General features: G+C 43.4%; 2 protein-coding genes across 4 annotated transcripts in view; both read right to left on the bottom strand.

The window, feature by feature from the left end:
* LOC114081929 (E3 ubiquitin-protein ligase RNF213-like) overlaps positions 1–5,722 on the bottom strand; it is a 69,074-nt gene extending 63,352 nt beyond the window's left edge. The window contains 1 exon segment of the mRNA XM_071602621.1: positions 5,714–5,722. Within this exon segment, the coding sequence (XP_071458722.1) occupies positions 5,714–5,722 (9 nt within the window).
* Positions 5,618–23,615, bottom strand: part of LOC114081391 (serine palmitoyltransferase 1-like) — a 119,041-nt gene continuing 101,043 nt past the window's right edge. For all 3 annotated transcript variants that reach the window (XR_011704756.1, XM_071602581.1, XM_071602580.1), the window contains one exon: positions 5,618–8,086. Coding sequence is in view for 1 of the 3 variants with exons in the window: in XM_071602580.1 (XP_071458681.1) it covers positions 8,070–8,086 (17 nt within the window). In the remaining 2 variants the exon portion in view is untranslated. The remainder of the gene's footprint in view (positions 8,087–23,615) is intronic.

Genomic DNA, 23,615 nt, shown 5'->3' with positions numbered 1-23,615 from the left:
GGCAGTTAAGACAATGCCCTACTGGCCATTTAGTTGATTTATAGCCTAAGATCCTGTGCAGTCCAGCACATACACACCTCAGGGCCTAAACCAATCAGTTTAAATGTAACCCCCTCCTTAAGAATGACCTATCACTCCAGCCAGCCCTGTTCCTGCCAATGTATGTACTAATCAAGTCTAAGAATTGTTGTTTGACTTTCCCACGGTGTATGGTGATTTGTTAAAGGAGACTGTGATGTATGTAAAGTCCCTGCCCTCCCCAAAAAAGTGTACTTAAGCATTGTTCAACCCCGGCTCTGGGCTCTGGGCTGCTTTCCCTTCTCGAGTGGGCATGGAGCCCCAGCATGCTGGATCAATAAATCCCCTTCTGCCAATTGCATGAGTGGTCACTTGGTGGTCTCTTTCTCCGACGCTTCGCCGGACCCTTACAGAGTGTAATTAGCATATATATTACCACAATACTAACTCTTTGGTGGTAAGAATCTTAAAATCCACTCTCAGCAACAGTCATATGATGGGATAATTATATATATTCAGGAAGTCAGCAGGACAATGTCATTAACAAGACCTCAAATTATTTTGATTGCTTGAGTTTTCCACTTACTCACTTTTTCTGTAAAATCTCCAGGATTTTACATTAAATGTTGTCATCCTATCTCTTTAGAGTTCCCAACACTGGGATAGGTTCTCAGCCTTTGCTTTTCACAACAAGGTGGGCCATTACTCAGTCCTTTTTGCCAAGTCCCACTGTCTGTCCCAGCTTCCAATCTAATGTTTGGTAAATGCAAAGTCTGTCTGGTTTCAGCTGAGAGTCAACTGACAATCCTGAGTATCATTCCTGCTGCAACAGCTCCTGACTTTATAGCTGTTTAAACAATGTTAGAAATTAGATATTGTTGCCGGGCACACACCTGCAATCCCAGCAGCTCAGGACGCTGAGGCAGGAGGATTTCAAGTTTGAGGCCAGCCTCAGCAACTAACCGACGCCCTAAGCAACTTAGTCTTGTCTCAAAATAAATAAAAAGGTCTGAGGATGAGGTCAGTAGTTATAGTTAAGCGTCACTGGGTTCAATTTCTAGCACCAGAAAAGAAAATAGGTACTGTTGGTTCTTTAACCTACATTTAATAATCTAGATGCCTCAGCTTAAGATTCTAAGAAACTACCAGTTCTCACATGCTCTGTAGGGCATGATGTAAGGTGGGGCATGTTGCATCAGAAAAGAGGAAACTTAACTTGCTGGCTGCTACCCCCTTCCCAGTCCTGGGCCACATGTGGCTGAGAGAGCACCTGGCGATTAGCCAGAGGGCATGGCCGTGGGTTGTGATGAAGAATGGGACCTCCTCTAGGGTAGGCATGTTTTAAGTATCAAAACACTATCAATTCAATATCATTTAAGATTATTAAGTATTTTAACTCCTTTCCTTTATAAACATGGTGATTGACTTTTCATTTCTTCCTCACCCCCAGTCTTTTTAGTGATGAATTTTCTTATTCTAAGTAAGCACAAGCTGCCCCAAGACCTAATGGTATTTCATAAAGGAAAATCTGCAAGAAGAGATTTCAAAGCAGACCCTTTGAAATTTTAGTTAAGTGCTAACCATGAATAGGTTGAAAGGGCACCAGTTTAGAGGGTCACAAACTATTTCAACCTCAGTGTGTACTTAATGGTAATCCCACATTTCTCTGCAGAAACCTGAGCCCCCGCATGCTTGCCCCCAAGACCCATAGTGAAGAGGTTAACACAAGGCAGAGCAGCTGCATGAGCAAGAAGGTGAGATGTGTGATGGAATCCCAGGGCTTGACATGCTTTTTGATGAAGGGTAATGATTACCTCTCACTCCCTTTCACCTGAAGAAAACTTATGTCTTGTGTGCATCTAAAAGTTCTCTAATCTAATCAAGGATGTAAAATAGTTGGACAAGTTGGTTTATAACCAGCCCGATCAGAGCTTAACTGAAGGAACCCTGACATGTGGTACACACCCAGAGCACATTAAGGAAGAGGATATGTGTGAAGTCAGGAGCAACACAGGTACTATTCTCAGACCCGATGACTGTCTATAACCTGTGTGGTACATAGACTTTGGAGTCTATAAGTGCAGAAAGAGAAGTTTCCTAAAGTTGGACAGACTTTATTTTAAGGATGCCACTGTGTCTGTTCAGTCATAGATTATGTCGTGGTTACTCATGATCTTCCTTTTTATAGTCCCCTTACCCTTCCTTACAGATTCTTTAAAGGCAAAGTCCACATGTTAATAAGCTATATTAGGCCTATTTTAGATTCCAGATATCTATTTTTGGCCAAGTCAGAGGAGATGATAATTTGTGGATCATCACAAGTTAAAAATCTGGGTGCCAGACCTTCTTACGCAACTCACTGATCGTATGACCTTGGGAAGGTCCTCTAACATCAAGGCACTTGAGCCTCACTGACGACATGTGCCATGGCCTAAGGAACTGAGGGAATCTTGACGCAATTTAATTGCTTTAGAATGCACCAGTGAGTAGACGGGCTGTCACTTTTTCATTGCAATGACACAGATTGCTTGGGTTAGTCAAATTTTTATCACTGTCATCCAAATACCTGACAAGAACAACTTCAGGAGGAAGAGTTTTGGAGGGATCGTGGTTAAAGGGTTCAATTCTTGGTCAACTGACTCTATTGCTATGGACCCAAGGTGAGGGGACTAACAGATAAAAACTTCTCGTCTCATGGCAGCCAAGAAGGAGAGAGAGAGGAAAAAAAGGGTGGGGGATAGAAAATAAAGAACAAGCAGCCAAGGACAAAATACAACTCTAAGGATGCCCTCAGTGACCAGTGACCTACTTCCTTTGGCCACATTTGACCTGCCTATAGTTACCCCAGCAATTCATTCAAATTATTATTCCATCAAATGGATCAATTCATTGATTAGGTTTCTGCTCTCATAATCTAATGATTTCACTTTGGACCTTCCTGAATTAACACGAGTTTTTCGGGTGACACCTCATATCCAAATCACAGTATTACTATTAGATGGGGATGGAGTTGTAGCTCAGAGGTGCAGCGCTAGCCTAGCACGTGTGAGGCACTGCAGCTATTTTCAGTGCAGCATATAAATAAAGGTTCATCAACAACTAAAATTTTTTTTTAAAAATATTACTATTAGAAATAATTATGTTATAGGTCGTCTTCCTCATTACAGAAGCCCACTTCGAAATAGACCCTGATGCTAAGCAGGTTTTGGCAAGTTATGTGCTTCTAATTTGTGGATCTCTCTCCCTCCAGCCCCCTTTCTCATTCATATATATATATATATATATGAGAAATATATATTGCAGCAGAGTTGACCCAATCCTTCTTGTGTTCACTTAACAGGCATACACTGGGCAGTTGCTAGATGTGAAAAATTGCTATGGTGTGTACACAGATTAGTTAAATTCACAAACAACATTAATTTGTAAAAGTGCTGCATAACTCCCAACCCATTATCTAGGAGAAAACTCAGGCACATATAGAGAAAACTCAAGCAGGCCAATGATCATGAGTGACTTAAAGGATTTTTCAGGAGTTCATGGAACATGAAGAAGGAGAGATTGCTTTTCAGTGTCCTTAGAAGTGATTTTCTAAAGTCACTATATAAATGTCGTGAGAGTACTATCAAATATGGACTAAGGTAAGCTCACATAGTTACATCCTGTAGTTATATACAGTAAACAATTGTGTAGTGCATGATATTTCTTATATAGGAGTTTCTATTTTTATATCACCACTTACCTCACTAAGTGAAACATGGAAGCAGCTCTTGGTACAATAGCAGCCAGATTCATGGCATAACTATCAACAATGAGAGTGTGTGGCTTTTCCTCCTTTAATGGGCTTCTCTTGATGCCTCAGAGAAGACCGAAGAGCTCTGCATCCCTCCCTCATTCTCAATGCTGAGATGCCTAGCAATTCCAGAGCAGGGTAGAAGAGCTGGAAGGTTTTTAAAAAAGAACAACTCACTAACACAGAAATGTTAATTTAAGATAAAGAAATGATCTTCCAAATTTACAACTACACCCAATATTTAGGAATAAAAGACAATAAAAACAATCCAATATATTTTATCTTAGCTGGGGCATTTAAGTAGAGTAAAATCTAACATGAGATAATATAAGCTATCATGAAAGATTTAAATATCAAAATTGACTTCATTTTCAGTCCTATTCAAATTAATTTTAGTTTACTTATACCTGAAGGCAAACCTACACAGAAACCACCATTGTGGTTCAGTTAACTCTCGCTTCACAAGAATCCATCTCAAAACATAGTGACTTCAAACACTACTATTTTAATGCTTGAGATTCTCTGGTTTGATTGTGGTTTATTCAGCTAGTCTTGCCATTCAAGGAGCTACATTTAGCTGATGAATTGACTTAACCAAGAATGTTTAAAATAGTTTCCCCCACATATCTGGGTACTGGAAGGTGGATGTCTGTGCTTCCTGTGCTCACTCTTCCTCCACTAGGCTAGACTGGGCTTCAGTGGATGATAGGTGTATTCTGAGAGAGCAAGCCCAATGTGTACCCTCTTTTGTAGCCTCTCTTACATTACACTCTATGATGGACCATTGACCAAATCAAATCATGGGGCCAAATTGGAAATCATTGTCAGGAAACCACCCAAAGGTGTATTTACTGGAGAGTGTAATTCGTTGGGATGTCATCATTGTACAGCCCACCACAATCCCCTTATATGTGCCAGATACCCCCAGGAGGATGAGGGTCATGACATGCTTCCTTCTTGTTTTCAGTAGTGAGCTGTCATTCATATTGCCAGGATCCTTTTCTTCTTCTGCAGAGAATTCTAAATCTAGAGAAATCAAAATACAGTTAAAGGCATTTTTAAGGGGGTTGAAACACCAACAGCATATCAAACCATAACCTTAATGTTCTACCTCTGTTTACTTTGGAAACTTCAGTAGCTTCTTCTTTAATATGGTCTTTGTGAGCCATTTTCTTTACTTTTGATTCGGGAGCTAGGACGTCTCCGTCTTCAGAACTACTTCTCTTCTTCGTTCCTATTCTGACTCCAGGTAAGCTGGACACTTCTCTTTCCTGTTTTTTCCTCTTTGTTGCAGGTTGTATTTGGAGTTCAGGAATTTCTGCTTCAGAGTCCTTGGACACGAATCCTTGATCTTTCATTTACACACGGTTATATTGCCTGTGTCTGTATTTAACTCTTTGATCTGGACATTGTCTTCCTTCTTTTTTTTTTTGGTGTTGTGGATCTTTACTTTATTCATTTATTTATATGTGGTGCTGAGAATTGAACCCAGGGCCTCACACATGCGAGGCAACTGCTCTACCACTGAGCCACAACCGCAGCCCTTGTCTTTTTTCTTCATTCAAACTTTCTTCTTTTTGTTTTCTTCTAAACAAGTAATCATTAATTTTAGTTTAGTTACACCTATTTCAATATTAAACAAATATCAGCTACTCTGGTTGAAATAGGCTTGTTTTTCACTGTTTTGGCAAGTTTTCTTGATGCTGCTTTGGGTAGATTGTTGAGAAACTGAAATGATTGCAAAAAAAATTCTCCTACTTGGGACTCTTGTTACACCTTTCGATTTATTTTCCCCTTGGTATCTGGATGTACCTCAATAATTTTTGCTGCTTGTCCTTTTGTTTTGAATTCCACAAGGTCCAATAACTTTGCATCTCCAGTAGATTTATAATGTGGGATACTTACATAAACCATATTGCCACATTTCCCAAGTACTCTATCAATCCAGCTGTGACTAGCTGTTTGGGAAGTAAGTCTTGTAATAAATTAGAACTAGCTCTTGTATGTAAGGTTTTAATAGCTATAGCCTAAGATTTTCATAATTTCTATGCCTTACCTAGAATGTCAATAATTTTAACATTTAATATAAAAAAGAAAAGAAAAAGAAAAAACAATATAATAAATAGATCTCTAGACAGGCTAACAAGCCAAAAAAAAAAAAAAAAAAAAAAAAAAAAAGTACAACTCAGGAATAACAAAAATTAAGGAAGCATCAGTAATACTGAATCTTATGGATACCAACCAGATAATAAAGGAACACTCTGAACAACTCTTTGCCCACAGATTCAATAAACGACATGAAGCGGACTCGTTTCTTTAAAGACAAATCTGCCAAAATCCACACAAAAGAATAGACAATCTAAGCAGAATTATGACTATTGAAGAAGTTGAATCAATACATAAAACAGTGGTACACACCTGTAATCCCAGCAGCTTGGGAGGCTGAAGCAGGAGGATCATAGGTTCAAAACCAATCTCAGCAAAAGTGAGGCACTGAGAAATTCAGTGAGACCCTCTCTCTAAATTAAATAGGGCTGGGGATGTGGGTCAGTGGTTGAGTTCCCCCGAGTTAAATTCCCAGTACCAAAATAAATAACCTTCTAAAACAGAAATCCTCAGGCCCAGATAGTTTCCTGGTTAACCCTAACAAAAATTTTCAAGGAATAAATTCTGTATAATCTCTTTCAGAAGATAGAAGCAGAGGAACAATATTTTAACTCATTCTATTGGGTCTGTATTATTCAAATAACAAAATGAGACAGAAATATTATACAAATATTACAGACCAATATCTTTCAAAAAGAGATGCAAAACGATTAAGATATAAACAAATATTCTTCAACAATAAATATAAAGAATTACATAGTAAAACCAACTGGGATTTATCTCTGTGTCAACCCTCATAAATTAATTAATTAATGTAATCTCATATTAAAAAACAAAAGATTTTAGTTTATACAGATTTGAAAGGGAGAAATAAAACTATCTTTGCAGGTGCCCGCATTGTCTACATAGAAAATCAAACACAATCAACTAGAAAACATGTTGGGGACCCACTCATCAGAAGTGTTCTCTAGAGAGCCGCGGGCGCTTTGCTCCCATCTGCTTCCTCTTTCGCTTCGCTCCGGGCAGAAAAGGGAATGTGTAATCAGCAGTGGATTGTAAGTATCCTAGGCAAAGAAAGCTCAGTGCGCCCCGCCTTTTTTTTTTTTTTTTTTTTTTTGAATATTTTTTATACAGGGAGAGTTTGTGGATTGGGATCATTGGCTGGGCTGCGGTTTCTGTGCCGAAAATCCACTCCGCGGGAGCCGCCATTTGCTTTCTGCCGGCTACATTGTCCGGCAGCCGCACCTAGAGGTTGGAGCTGGGCTGCGTGCCGAGCCCTGTCCTCCAAAGGCTGGACCGCAGCCTTGAGCGCCTGGGTCGCTTGTTCGCCGCTGCACCCTCGGGCAGAGCCTGCTCTGGGGTCGTTCTGCATGCCCCTGCGAGGGGACCCGTGCTTCAGAGGAGGGAGCCGGAGAGCCGCGGCGGCAGCCGCTTGGGCCCCGGGGGCTGGGCACCGGTCGGCGGCACAGCTAAGGTCGCGGACGAGCGCGGCGCCCCTGAGCGTGGCCCCGGGGAAGAGGCGACGGCGGCAGGGTTTAATTTCTAGAAATCTGGACTGGAAACAGAAGCAGCAGTTTGTATAATCCCAAGAACTTGCTTATGCCAGGAAGCTGTAAGGGCAACATGAATATCATTGAGGAGATCTAACATGGCAGCGGGCGGGAAGAGATCAAGTCTCTGACCTCTTCAACTGCGCGGGCATAGGGAGCTGTAAACTGTATAAATGCTGTTTGCCCAGGATCACTAGGCAATGCTGAGCTGATGTGGATCTGGGGTGTACAGTCTGGGCCCCTCAGAACACACACACTGAGCCCGGATCGGCTGCATCCAAGCTCCGGTTCGCCTGCTTCTCGTGACTCAGCACTAACAATCCCGCTGAAATAACTGGTTGGCCCTTAGGAACTTTCAGAGGTAAAAACCAACCGAGCCTTCATAGGCAGTGGCCACAGGATTGAAACGGGGATTGGGAGAGACAGTCAGGACCCACCTGTTGCATTGGTCACCCGGCAAAGGGAACGAACGGTCACCTTTTACATGTGATACCACCTTGGCAGAGAACGGACGTCACGGGCGGAGGAGATAACTGCATTGAAACCAGCGCAACAGGGCTCCCAGGAGCAGCAGACATGGCGTGTAGCCAGTATTGTGGTGAGCGTCACAGGTGAGCGCGGCCTGGCTTGAGGAAACACAAGAGAAGGCCCTAGGCACTCAGGATTGGAGACCCGCCCAGTCTGTGAGGAAGAGCTGCTACACAGTGATTGGTTCCCACTTAGTGAAAGGAGAAGCTTGACCCAGTGGGCACAGCTCCACCTACTGGAAGAGAAATTAATCGAACTCTATGACTGCATTTATTATTATTATTATTATCATTTTTTTTCTTTTTCTTTTTTTTCCTTTCATTTTCAATTTTTTATTGTTGTTGTTCTTTAACTTTTTTTAATGTTTCTAATTTTTTTATTATTATTATAATTTTTTTAATTTTAATTTTCATTATTTTTATTATCATTATTATTTTTGTAAAAAAATTTTTTTCTTTTCTTTCTTTCTTTCTTTATTTTCTAACTTTTTTGTGTGTGTTTTGTTTTTGTTTCTTTTGTCTTTCCATTTCTTTTCAATTTTCTTATTCCCCCTTCCTTGAATTCTACCTGCCTACTCTCATTCTCTTTAGTGACTTCTTCCCTTCCCTTCTAATATCTTTCCTCCCAAGCATCAAATAAATTTATAGGAGTAAACAGTAACTCAGCAGTCAAACAGAACAAGAACTAACATGAGCAGCATAAAAAAGCAAGGAAGAAAAGGGGTACAAACAATGAAGGACAGCCTAAATATTCAGGAGGACCTAGAGTCAGCAGAAAAATGGTCATATAAAGAACTCAAGGAATACCTTAGACAGATGGAATGGAACCTTAAAGAGGATACGAGACAGAAAATTCAAACAGTGAAAGAACACATTGAAAATGAATTACATTAAGAGATAAAAGAAGAAGTTAAGCATCTTTATCAGGAGATAGAGATTATAAAAAAAAAATCAAACAATAATTCTAGAAATGAAGGAAACGATAAACCAAATTAAAAACTCAATTGAGAGTATCACTAACAGAGTGGAGCAAGTAGAAGCCAGAACGTCAGATAATGAAGACAAAATATATCATCTTGAAAAGAGCCTAGCCAACTCAGAAAGGCTGGTTTAAAATCACGAGAGAAACATCCAAGAGATATGGGATAACATAAAAAAACCAAACCTACGAGTCATCGGGATAGAAGAAGGTACAGAGATTCAAACCAAGGGAATGAGTAGCCTGCTGAATGAAATAATTACAGAAAACTTTCCAGAAATAAAAAAGGAAACGGATATACAAATTGTAGATGCATACAGGACACCGAGCACACAAAATCACAGTAGACCAACGCCAAGACACATTGTTATGAAGATATCCAATATACAGAACAAAGAGAAAATATTAAAAGCTACAAGAGAAAGGAGGCAGACTACATTCAGGGGTAAACCAATAAGGTTAACAACAGATTTTTCATCACAGACGCGGAAAGCGAGAAGATCCTGGAACAACGTATTTCAAACACTGAAAGACAATGGATGCCAACCAAGAATTCTGTATCCAGCAAAATTAAGCTTCAGGTATGACAACAAAATAAAAATCTTTCATGATAAACAAAAGCTAAAATAATTTGCAGCCAGAAAACCAGCATTGCAAAGCATCTTAAGCAAAACACTACACGAGGAAGAAATGAAAAACAATAACCAAAACCATCAGTGGGAAGTGCCTCTATAAAAACAGAGGGCGGGGGGAAAGCAAACCATGGAGAAACAAACTAAATTAAATTAAAAAAAAAAAAAAAGAAGATAAATAATCAAACATGGCTGGAAGTACAAACCATATATCAATAGTAACTCTAAACGTTAATGGCTTAAACTCTCCAATAAAGCGACATAGGCTGGTAACATGGATCAAAAAAACAAATCCAACAATATGCTGCCTCCAGGAGACACATCTGATTGCAAAAGACATACAGAGGCTGAAGGTGAAAGGTTCGGAAAAAATATACCACGCACACGGTCCTCGTAAGCAAGCAGGGGTGGCCATCCTCATATCAAATAAAATCGACTTCAAGACTAAGTTAACCAAAAGGGATAAGGAAGGACATTATATACTGTTAAAAGGAACCATTCACCAACAAGACATAACAATTATCAATATTTATGAACCAAATAATGGTGCTGCGACGTTCATAAAACAAATTCTCCTCAAGTTCAAGAATCAAATAGACCACAACACAATAATTATGGGTGACTTCAACACACCTCTCTCACCATTGGACAGATCCTCCAAACAAAAGTTGAATAAAGAAACTATAGAACTCAATATCACAATCAACAACCTAGACTTAACTGACATATATAGAATATATCAACCATCATCAAGTGGATATACTTTTTTCTCAGCAGCACATGGATCCTTCTCAAAAATAGACCATATATTATGCCATAGGGCAACCCTCAGTAAATATACAGGAGTGGAGATAATCCCATGTATTTTATCTGATCATAATGGAATGAAACTGGAAATCAATGATAAAAGAAGGAAGGAAAAATCCTACATCACATGGAAAATGAACAATATGTTACTGAATGATCAATGGGTTACAGAAGACATAAAGGAGGAAATCAAAAAATTCTTAGAGATAAATGAAAATACAGACACAACATATCGGAATCTATGGGACACAATGAAAGCAGTTTTAAGAGGGAAATTCATCGCCTGGAGGTCATTCCTCAAAAAAAGGAAAAACCAACAAATAAATGAGCTCACACTTCATCTCAAAGCCCTAGAAAAGGAAGAGCAAAACAACAGCAAATGTAGCAGAAGGCAAGAAATAATTAAAATCAGAGCGGAAATCAACGAAATTGAAACAAAAGAAACTATTGAAAAAATTAACAAAACTAAAAGTTGGTTCTTTGAAAAAATAAATAAGATCGACAGACCCTTAGCCATGCTAATGAAGAGAAGAAGAGAGAGAACTCAAATTACTAACATACGGGATGAAAAAGGCAATATCACAACAGACGCTACAGAAATACAGAAGACAATTAGAAATTATTTTGAAAACCTATATTCCAATAAAATAGAAGATAGTGAAGACATCGATAAATTCCTTAAGTCATATGATTTGCCCAGACTGAGTCAGGAGGATACACACAACTTAAACAGACCAATATCAATGGATGAAATAGAAGAAGCAATCAAAAGACTTCCAACCAAAAAAAGCCCTGGACCGGATGTGTATAGAGCGGAGTTTTACAAAACCTTTAAGGAAGAATTAATACCAATACTTTTCAAGCTATTTCAGGAAATAGAAAAAGAGGGAGCTCTGCTAAATTCATTCTATGAGGCCAACATCACCCTGATACCTAAACCAGACAAAGACACCTCAAAGAAAGAAAACTACAGACGAATATCTCTGATGAACCTAGATGCAAAAATCCTCAATAAAATTCTGGCGAATCGGATACAAAGGCACATCAAAAAAATTGTGCACCATGATCAAGTAGGATTCATCCCTGGGATGCAAGGATGGTTCAATATACAGAAATCAATAAATGTTATTCACCACATCAATAGACTAAAGATAAGAACCATATGATCATCTCAATAGACGCAGAAAAAGCATTCGACAAAGTACAGCATCCCTTTATGTTCAAAACATTAGAAAAACTAGGGATAACAGGAACATACCTCAATATTGTAAAAGCTATCTATGCTAAGCCTCAGGCTAGCATCATTCTCAATGGAGAAAAATGGAAGGCATTCCCCCTAAAATCTGGAACAAGACAGGGATGCCCTCTATCACCACTTCTATTCAATATAGTTCTCGAAACACTGGCCAGAGCAATTAGACAGATGAAAGAAATTAAAGGCATAAAAATAGGAAAGGAAGAACTTAAATTATCACTATTTGCAGATGACATGATTCTATACCTAGAAGACCCAAAAGGGTCTACAAAAAAACTACTAGAACTAATAAATGAATTCAGCAAAGTGGCAGGATATAAAATCAACACGCATAAATCAAAGGCATTTCTGTATCTCAGTGACAAAACTTCTGAAACGGAAATGAGGAAAAACACTCCATTCACAATATCCTCAAAAAAAAATAAAATACTTGGGAATCAACCTAACAAAAGAGGTGAAGGACTTATACAATGAAAACTACAAAACCCTAAAAAGAGAAGTAGAAGAAGATCTTAGAAGATGGAAAAATATACCCTGTTCATGGATAGGCAGAACTAACATCATCAAAATGGCGATATTACCAAAAGTTCTCTATAGGTTTAATGCAATGCCAATCAAAATCCCAATGGCATTTCTTGTAGAAATAGATAAAGCAATCATGAAATTCATATGGAAAAATAAAAGACCCAGAATAGCCAAAGCAATTCTAAGCAGGAAGTGTGAATCAGGTGGTATAGCGATACCGGATTTAAAACTATATTACAGAGCAATAGTAACAAAAACAGCATGGTACTGGTACCAAAACAGGCGGGTGGACCAATGGTACAGAATAGAGGACACAGAGACTAATCCACAAAGCTACAACTATCTTATATTTGATAAAGGAGCTAAAAGCATGCAATGGAGGAAGGATAGCATCTTCAACAAATGGTGTTGGGAAAACTGGAAATCCATATGCAACAAAATGAAACTGAATCCCCTCCTCTCGCCATGCACAAAAGTTAACTCAAAGTGGATCAAGGAGCTAGATATCAAATCAGAGACTCTACGTCTGATAGAAGAAAAAGTTGGCTCCGATCTACATATTGTGGGGTCGGGCTCCAAATCCTTAATAGGACACCCATAGCACAAAAGTTAATAACAAGAATCAACAAATGGGACTTACTTAAACTGAAAAGCTTTTTCTCAGCAAGAGAAACAATAAGAGAGGTAAATAGGGAGCCTACATCATGGGAACAAATTTTTACTCCTCACACTTCAGATAGAGCCCTAATATCCAGAGTATACAAAGAACTCAAAAAATTAAACAATAAGAAAACAAATAACCCAATCAACAAATGGGCCAAAGACCTAAACAGACACTTCTCAGAGGAGGACATACAATCAATCAACAAGTACATGAAAAAATGCTCACCATCACTAGCAGTCAGAGAAATGCAAGTCAAAACCACCCTAAGATACCATCTCACTCCAGTAAGATTGGCAGCCATTATGAAGTCAAACAACAACAAGTGCTGGCGGGGATGTGGGGAAAAGGGTACTCTTGTACATTGCTGGTGGGACTGCAAACTGGTGCGGCCAATTTGGAAAGCAGTATGGAGATTCCTGGGAAATCTGGGAATGGAACCACCATTTGACCCAGCTATTGCCCTTCTCGGACTATTCCCTGAAGACCTTAAAAGAGCGTACTACAGGGATACTGCTACATCGATGTTCATAGCAGCACAATTCACAATAGCTAGACTGTGGAACCAACCCAGATGCCCTTCAATAGATGAATGGATAAAAAAAATGTGGCATTTATACACAATGGAGTATTATACAGCACTAAAAAATGACAAAATCATGGAATTTGCAGGGAAATGGATGGCACTAGAGCAGATTATGCTTAGTGAAGCTAGCCAATCCCTAAAAAACAAATACCAAATGTCTTCTTTGATATAATGAGAGCAACTAAGAACAAAGCAGGGAGGAAGAGCAGGAAGAAAAGATTAACATTAAACAGATACATGAGGTGGGAGGGAAAGGGAGAGAAAAGGGAAATTGCATGGCAATGGAGGGAGATCCTCATTGTTATACAAAATTACATATAAGAGGTTGTGAGGGGAATGGGAAAATAAACAAGGAGAGAAATGAATTACAGTAGATGGGGTAGAGAGAGAAGATGGGAGGGGAGGGGAGGGGAGATAGTAGAGGATAGGAAAGGTAGCAGAATACAACAGTCACTAATAGGGCATTATGTAAAAATGTGGATGTGTAACCGACGTGATTCTGCAATCTGTATTTGGGGTAAAATTGGGAGTTCAAAACCCACTTGAATCAAATGTATGAAATACGCTATGTCAAGAGCTTTGTAATGTTTTGAACAACCAATAAAAAAAAAAAAGAAAAAAAAAGAAAACACGTTGGATGAATAAGTAATTATACCAAAGTTGCAAGAGAGAAGATTAATGTAGAAAAATCTAGCAATGAACTAGTAGAATATAAAATTTTTTAAATTATTATTTTTATTAGCCCCCATATTAATTATTCAGAAAGAAAACTAAAAAAAAATTTATATGACCGATATGAGGAAAACTTTGAAGCCGTGACGGAATAAGGAAGATCCAAATGAACGGGGAGGTATTTGATAACGTGGATAGAAAAACTGAACATTATTAAGATGTCACTTCTTGCCAATTTGCTCTCTATATTCAATGTGATCCAAACAAACTTCCAACAAGTTCATTTGTGGAGACTAAAAAAAACAATTTCAAAGTTTTTAAGGAGAGACAATAAAATGATACTGGGGATAAACAAATCTGGAGGACAGGCAGTACTTGACTTCAAGACCTACTGTGGAGCAGTGGTTATCAGGACAGTGGGATACTGGAGAAAGAGTAGACAAATAGGTGAGTGGACAGATTGGAGAGACCAGAAACAGACCCGCATCAGTCCAGCCAACTGATGTGTATTCAAGGAGCAGAGGCAACACAGCAGCATGGAGCAGAGATCCTTCCCGCAAGTGGGGCTGCCTGACCTGGACGTCCCCATCACCACGGCTACTGACACATGTGGAAGGAGAGACCAGAGAGAAAGGAGGGAGAAGGGGGAAGAAAAACTTGTAAAATAAGGGCTGGAAACTTAGCAAATTTTAATTATACATATATATAAAACCTCTAGATTCAATGCTTTGCCTTTGTAAAGTGAAAACAAATAGATTCATTCCTAAGCACAGCACAGTCAAACTGTGAAAAGGCAAAGATCTCTCTTTAAATCTCTCTTAGAAGCATCAGAGAAAAACTCACGCACAAGGAGACCACAGTGAGGTTATCAGTTGATTCCCCATCAGAAATAATGGAAGGAGGGAGTGGTAGGGAGTCATCAAAGGAAGCCGAGGAGGACCAGCTAAGATTCCATGACCAGAAAATCTGTCCTTTCATAACGAAAAAAAGAGATACTCCCAGATAAACAGTGCATGAGAAAATTTGCTGCCAGCAAATTAAATCCTGTAGATGAAGATAGTAAAATAAATTTGAAAAAATTTTATTTAAAATTGATATAACTAAATAAGCATAAAAGCAATTTTAGTTCTACGCCGAGTTGATACAAGGCAAGAACATATCATATGGAAAAGTTGGAATTTCAAAGAGAGGAGATCCTGAAAGTAATAATCCCTGAGAAATAAAAATTCCAGAGAAAAAAAAGAATTTCCAAAAGCTATGAAATTAATGAAGCTCAAGCAGAGATCTACAAGGAAGTGGGTCACGTCTAGGTTCTGAGGAGAAAGAATATGGAATGGACAAAAGGCTCCTCTGACAGGGTGAGTAGGTGGAGTTGAAAGGAAAGATCTAGAAGGCACAGGAGGGTGGAGGACAGGCTTGGCCAGGGGGTGGAGCAGGGGTGTGGTGCTGCCTCCTCTCCTTGCCCCTCCCCTGCTGTCAGGATCCCTTTGTGATGAGAGGGCACAGCCCTGTGTGACACAGGCCAGGGTACGACTCCCCATTGCTGAAGTGAACTCTCAGGACTCATTTGTCCAACAGGACAGTGTGATTCAGAAGATGGAGAATCTTCTTTTTCCTTTGAATAGTGTTAGTGCCGCATGGCTGAACCCCAGCTTCACCACCTGGGCGGTAGACATGGTCCTTGCCTGTGTGTGTGGACTGGGGCTCTTTTTTTTCTTAATGCCTTTCCTCCAGGGTGATCCATCCTTCCCACCACCAAGGAAAAAGGAAAAACTCAGGAAGGTAAGAAACCCTCACACCAGACTCAACAAAAACTAGGTTCTGTTTTGTCTATTCTTTTTTCCATTTTTCCAAAACAAGTAGAAGCACTTCAAAAAAGATAAATCTCAGGAAAGAAGAGAGCATCATTCTGGGACAGGCGGGGAAAGCAGGGGAAGAGTGTCCACTAGATGTAAGCAAAAATAACCAACATGGTTTTAGCACCGTAATGAAAATACAAATAACCAGGATGGAAGCAGACCTCCAATGAATCAGCAAGCTGCCCTGTATGCTGAAGCACAGTCAATCCATCAGGCACTGGAAGGGCTCATTTTCTAGGTATAAAAATGACCCACAGTTAGAGAAGGAGTCTGAGTTCTATAGTTTCCAAGGAGAGTGAATTGATCATTGGAAACTGCAAATGGCCCTTCAGACAGTCAGGGAACTAGTTGTGCAGGTAAAAATTTTAACTCAGGAAGGCAGGTATAAAAAGTTTGAAACCCTTTGTCACTGTTAGAGATAGGAGTTCATATCCTTCCCATTGCTGTTCGTTTTCCTGTGGGATCCCTTGATTCCCACAGCAGCTATTTACTGTGCCTCCTTTCAGAACTCATTTGCAATGGTGGAAGGTTAAAGTCCAGAGCCCAGGCTTTCCTCTGTGTTGGGCTGAGGTGAGGGCTGTGCTGAGCCCTGAGGCCTCCATCACCCACTGGAGAGACCTCTCCTCAGGTAGCAGAACCCTGTGTCGCAGCTGAGACGAGCTTCTGTAAATGAGTCTGCTCCTGAGCCAAGGATCAGTGGCTGCGCAGGACATGCATGGTGTAGTTCATGTAGAAAAATCTCCTTTTGTGTTTTCCAAAGAAGAAAAATAAAGTATTTTGCCACTTTAAAAATGTTCTCTGAACCAAGAGAACTAGTTAACTGTAGAACGTGATGCTGTTCAGAAAAACGGAATGTCTGCAGCTGACCTAGCAGAGCGGAGGGAGAACTGGGCCACAGCCTCTTTTTCTTTCTTGTTGGTTAGCACCCAAAGGTGAAGAAGAAAAGGAAGAAGAGCAACATTCTGAAAGGTAAGGCCCTGCCCTCCCACTCCAGAGTGACTTGCTGCCACCTGTCCTGAAGAGACCAGAGCCAGGTCCCAGAGGAAGTCAGGTGCAAAGATCTGAGAGGGGGGATCCTGGGAAGGAAAGCATCTCACCAGAGACACTCCTTAGGCCTGCATGGTGGCGGGCCGGGGTGGTGATGTCCAGTAGTGAGGTGTGGGCACGACTGGAGCCTTGCTGTCTGTGATCCTGCCAGTGAGGAGGATCCATCAGGGCCCAGTTCTGTTTCCCCAGGGGTGAAGACTGAACAGTCAAGAAATGCAGAGGCAGACATAGGGAGCAAGTTTTCTTAAAGGATAGAATAGAGTCAGACTTCTCCATAGAAAAGGGGTCCCAGAGCTGGGTATCCAAAGAAGCAGGGGTGTCCTGTCCCTTTGTACCTTTTAGAATTCCTCTGCCCTCATGTCCTCCTTCTCCCCTTATCTTGCCTCTCCTCTCCCATTCTGCATACATGACCCAGAGGTGGGCCCCATGGTGGACTGATCCAGGCAGGAAGGCAGCAGCCCAGGAGGCATCAATCAACAACTCCTACAGCTCCCTGCAGGGAGGAGCAATTCCAGGGCAGTTACCTTAGCGATAGGTGGGAGGAACACTGGAAGGAACATGGGAGGAGGAGGGGGAAAGAGCGTTAGGTCTCCTTTACTTTCCACCAGACCCATCTCCTAATTGGACCAGTCATTATTATCTACCCTGACTTCCTTTGGTTCCCCTGCTTCATCTGGACAAGGAGGGGGACTTCCTGGTCAAAGTGTGGACAAGCTCTTCTTCCCTAAGAGACATTCCTCTTTGAAATTGTCCGATCCTTCTCTCAGTACTGTGGTTGTTAGTACCACGGAGCCTAGTGGAGGTAGAAGTAGATGACAAAATGCTGCTCCTCCGTGTGCCTTGCGATTCATGTCACTTGTCATGTGGCCTTGAACACTGGTGGTGGCAACCAGAGTCCACTCTCTTTGTCTGCCCCCTGTGGATATTCCACACACCCTTCCTTTTCCACAATAACCAGGTCTTCATTTTCAGATTATAGTGATTTCTGGAAAAAAGCGGAAGAGACTAAAGATCTGCTTTTACTTCTACAAAGGTGAGTCCTTTCCACCTCTTCCTGAGCCCTTCCTCCTGCGGCCTGTGACAATCCAGCAACACAAAGCTCTCGTGGGGCAGCAAGGAGCCTCAGGTGGGGCAAGATGTGACTAAAGCTCTGGGGTATGGGACAGCAAGGGCTTGGTAATATCAGCCAGTGGAACAGTGAGGAGCCATGGACCACAGTGTTTACCCCTGCTCCACCTTCCCTACCTCCTGGGCCCATCTGCTCCTGACTGCAGCCTGGGCCTCTATCTCTTGCAGCCACCTACAGAAGCTCCAGGATGACAGCACCTTTCACCACCTTTTAAAAGGAGATGACCCAGATGAGATGTGCAAACCAGGGTCAGCTGGAGCCCACCAGTCATGTACACTGCCTGTGCAGGAGGCTTTGGCCACTGCCTTCCTCCCTTTGGCCTCCCTGACTCCTTTGAGCAAGCGTCCTCTGCTCCTGGCCTCTGCTCCCTCAGCAGACCTAATGACTTCCTCAGATACTGTTGAGACTCACTCATCCCTGAGTGCCTCTCAGTCTCCAGAGTCTGTGATTCCTCTAGAAGGACGTGCACCTCAGCCACGTGGACTTTCCTCTCCCCCATCTCGTCCTCCTGATCCCATGGCCCATCGTATATCTCTGCCAGGACCCAGCCTGACTCCTCCTCAGTGTGACTCAATGACACACTCACTGGGAACCAGCCCACAGAGCGCCTCTCCACCCAACAACTATTGGCTGCCTTCTCCTGTGCCAATGTCATCTGCTGTTCTACTGCCATCCCCCGGCCTATCGCCTTCTCCTGACCCATCGCCCTCTCCTGGCCCATCATCACCTCCTGTCCCATTGCCATTTCCTATCCGATCGCCATCTTCTGTCTCATCAACTTCTCTTGACACTTTGCATTCTCCAGTCAAATTGCCACCTCCTGTCCCAGCAGTCTCAGGCCATGTTCTCTCCACCTGTCCCATCTCATCCCTCTCCTGGTGGCAGATGGCTGCCAGAGTCTGTGGCCTCTCCTGCTCCCCACACAGTGAATCCAAGAGAGCCTCCCAGTTGCTCCACCCACTTGTCCAACTCCAGCCTGGGACTCCAACCTTGTCCTGGTCCCAGTCCCCACCGCTGGCTCAGATCCACCATCAGGACCATCTCCCATCATCTTTCCCAAGCCTGCCATGCCATCTTCCTCTGAATACTGCCTGTGGATTTCCATGCCCCACAAGCCAAGAGGGGACCCAGCTGCTTTCCGCTTCTGCTCTACAATACCTGGAATACCACATTATAAGAAAACACACAGAAAGTAGACAGGGTTTACCTTATTTGGTCCAGAAGTCTCAGAAGGTCTTTAGCCATCTCACTTCAGAGAACAGGGCCTCCTGTGACCACAACAAGCCCCCAGGGAACTTCCTCAGCCTTGATCCTCAGGAGAAACTAGAGCAACACCTTCAGAAGAGGTTCATGCTACATCAGTATGGACTACCACCCAATATGGACCCATTTATGAATCTGACGGAGTCCTGGGATAACATCCCAAAGACAGGTCAGGCAAAGGACAGTTGTGAGTCTTCATGGAACTCAGTGATTCCAGACAACAGGAGCCCTGCTGTACAGAGGGCTGGTTCTGAGAGGCCAGAGATAATACAGGAGGGCACGATTCCCGTGGGTGTTCGGCATTCCAGGCTTGGCTCATACCATGTCTCTGTCCTACCTGGAAGTTCAAACACCCAGAAGGAAACTTGGGGTGGACCAACCTTAAAAGGTGGGGAAGCCTTCAGGAACACCTCCCAGGTGCTCTCCCTCCTTGATGCTAGCGTTCGGCAGGAACTGGAGGCACATGTTACAAGTCTAAGAGTGAGGCACAGGTGGGGCCTACCCCTCAGGGTCCCCAAGCATATTAATATCTTGAAGGTGAGGAACTCTGAGGCTTCACCACCTCCACAGCCTGCCCTTCCCTCTTCAGCCTCCTATGACTCCAGGGCTAACCCCATTGCCCATGATGCCAAGGTCCGGGGAAAACCCACTCAGAAAGGTCCAGGACTGAAGGAGGTAGCACAAACTCCAGTTCCCACCCAGAGGAGTCCTCTCTCTGGCCCCTCTTTTGAGTCCCTGAGCAGAATTCCATCTGGTGACAACGGTGGGCTCCCAGATGCTCCTTCAACTGCACATGAAAGCAGCCTGCCCTCTCAGCCCCACACTTACATTCTCGTGGGCAGAACCTGGCACAATGGTACTGTCCTGGGATCTGCAAGAGACAGTCTGGAACCAAGTCCAAGCCTAGAAATGGGCAGACAGGAATCCCTGGGGACTGGAAGTATGAGCTCACAAGGCTCATGCCACAGCATGTCATCACTTCAGGTAGGACACCAACTTTTAAAGACTGAAGAAGTCAGAGAGCTGGAGGATGATGAGGAGGAGTCTTCTCAATGGGGAATCACCAAGGAAACCAGGAAGACTTCAAACTTCCCTAATGTTCATATTAATTCCCTAGGGAGTTTAGAATCTCAGGGGACCAGTGAAGGACCCCCCCCTTCTATAAGTTCTATTTCCCAGGGCCAAGAATACTCATGCCTGAAAGCACAGACTGAGCCAAAGAACCAGCCTCAAGAACTGGCTACAGGTGTCATCCTGCAAGACTTTGCCACTGACAAGTTTCATCAGGACTGTGCCCCTGAGGTGCTCCTGGCTGCAGACATCCTAGCTTCCCAGGAGAGACAGTCCAACACTCTAAGCATGTCCAGTAGGAGTGCATCAACTTCTCAGTGTGGACTCAGTGAAGACAGCATCCAGGACCTGCAGGGACCCAAGATCCCTCAGCTCCAGGATCCAGGGAAGAGCAGGAGAAATACGTTTAGGCCAACTGCCAAGAGGGCGGACAGCGTGAGGCCCAGGTCAGGAACACAGGGAGAAAGGCTTTCAGGAGGGCGGCCCTCCTGTGCTGGGGAAATGGGCCCCTCTGTCCCAGTTAAGGAGGTAGGGGACACTGTGGGGGACAAGTCCTCCCAGGCTCCTTCAAAGAGAAACTTTGGAGACAGAATAAAGAACTTTCTGCCGAATATTTTCCCCAGTAAATCCAAAGGGCAGGCAAACTCCTCACCCAAAATCATGATCCCATCAACTACTACCCAAAGCCAAGGGTCAGTCACAAGCCAACTGCTAATAGACAATGTCAGGGTGTCAGAGGCCCAGGCACTCTTGTGTACTTTTGGATGCATCATAGCGCAGAAAATGAGGTTTCAACATGAATGTTCTGCTTCAAAGGAAAACATAGTTAAAGAGAAACCCCAGGCCCCTGTGGGTAGACAATCCCATTATGCTAGGGGTTCCTTCTCTCTGGAACGAAGGAGAGGGATCGGAACTATGACTCCTGGTCACCAGGCCAGCCCCAGGGGCCACAGCCATCCTCTGAACAGGTGGATCAGAAACCCGGACAACAATCCGGCCTTGCTGCTTAAGAAGTCTGCACCTCTGCCCAGCCCCTGCCAGCAGAGGTCCAGGGTGGCAGGTATCTCGGGCCACAGTGTCCACTGTCCAAGGCACTGTGCTCTTCAGAGACATTTGCTGTCTCATCAACATCAACATGCTTCCCACTCCTGTCCTGCTGGGAAGAAGTTTTTCCCATAATAAAAACCATACTCAGAAAAACTGTCCCCCTGTGAGCCCTTTGTTTGATAATGGCCTCTTCCTAATAGGGTGACAATTGCTTAAAAATAATGTTTTTTTTTTAATCAGAGAGGCTTCTGTCTTTATTGTGCTGGGTCATAAGGAAGGAGGTCATGTCTGTTCTTCATTAGAATGGATTCTAAAAGAGACTGGACTTGCAGGGAGGTGATAGTGGCATTGAGTACCCACAGTTATGTCAGATCCCTTTGTTATACCTTAAGAATTCATGACTTGATCATTACAGAAATAACAGAACACCTTTGGAACCCCACCCTCATGTCTGAATCAGCCTTTCCCTTCATTCTGAACTTTGTGAGGCCACAGGGATTGGGGTGCAGGGTTACCATGGGACTTAATAGCCTCCCACGCCACAAACGGGCCCAGGAAATTGGGAAAAGGTGTAGTTTCCTGGCCTGAGTTCAGACATGGTCAGAGAGTCCTGGCTGTTGGATGTCTTGGTGGGGAACAGAAGACACCTGCCCTTGGAACCCCTCCCTTATGGAGGCTAACATGGAGATGGGCCTTGACAGCTCCTTCTAGCTCAGGCTGCATGCCATGGCCATGTCACCTGCTTCTGCTCCTGCCTTCCTACTCTCTAGGGTAGTGACCAGGAAAACAAACTGCAGATCTGTGTGTGAGTGTCTCGTTGGAACAGCAAGTTGGCTGCTGAGGGCTGTGTCACATGCAGCTCACCACCTCTCAGCTCTCCAACCCCCAGCTGGCACAAATGGGTATGCACTAACCATGTGACAGTGGGGCACAGTGGGCAGAGTGGGATGTGGAATGGATTATAATGGAGCCAAAGAGAGGGGCAGAGTAACATGGGGATGTCACAGATGGTGTGGTGGATGGGAAGCCCCTGCCCTCCCAGTATCAGCCACCAACCTGGGCGGGTAGAAACATCATGGACTCACCCTGGCCCCACCCCTGTGGACTCTGCTCTGGCTCCCAGACCACAGGCCTGGAGAAGCCTCTTTAGCAATGACACAGGCTAGAGAGGAAGCAAGCCCTTTGGTAGAGAAGATTCATTTCCTGACATTATATGGAATAGTCCTCGTGTCTTAACTGTAGAAGGGGGGATGAGTTAACAATTGGAGTAGCCAGGAGTGCAGAACTGGAGCTGATGACCTTCAGACATGAACATGGACACATGGCCCTAGCACTTCTTCTGCAGTGGAAAGGTGGGGACCTAAAAAATCCAAAGGGGAGCCTGGGGTCACAAAACAAGGTTCTCTAGGCCCCAGAACTTGCTTGTCCACAGACTAGAGGTGGTTCAGTTAGAACTTGTCATATCAGGGCAGCGACTTGTCCAAAATGTGGGCGCAAGCTGGGCAGGGGGCAAGCAGGAGCCTTCCCTGCCCCCAGTGTGCTTCCAGGACCTGTCCACAGGGGAGAGCAGGCAGGACCCACAGGAGGAGAGGAGAAGCTGTGCCTGCAGAGTGTTGGACGCTGTGGCCACCTGGGGAGGCACCACTCCAGGTACCCTGCCATTTTTGCTCCCTGATGCAGAGTCCTTTACCAGGAAGTGACACCAAGGCAGGGACACAGGCCTGGTCCTGCCCCAATATTGGCCTGAAGTCCTCCACATGTCAAGCCAGGCCGTCCCTCTCAGTGTGAGCAAGGCCCCACAGGCCACCCCTGAACCAGGTCCTGTGCCTTGATCATAGCAGACCCCAGAGTGGGCCTAGCATCAAGAACGACCCAGGGACAGAATGGGCTAGAACAGAGTCGGGTCCTTGAATCTGGCCCTGCTGGGTCCTCTCAGAGCCAGAGAGGCAGGTTCTCAGTGCAGAGGAGCTGGACATGGACCCCAGGGATCCCGAGGGGATAATGCCACAGACAGTGACACTGAGGGACAGCCAGAAGCAAGAGGGATAAAGTCCTGTGCCCTCTGCTGCTGCCAGGTTTGATACACAATAA

Source organism: Marmota flaviventris, chromosome 16 (assembly GCF_047511675.1).
Source record: "Marmota flaviventris isolate mMarFla1 chromosome 16, mMarFla1.hap1, whole genome shotgun sequence".
Taxonomy (NCBI): Eukaryota; Metazoa; Chordata; class Mammalia; order Rodentia; family Sciuridae; genus Marmota; species Marmota flaviventris.
Note: the sequence above shows the minus strand (reverse complement) of the source record. Positions and strands in the feature narration are given on the sequence as shown.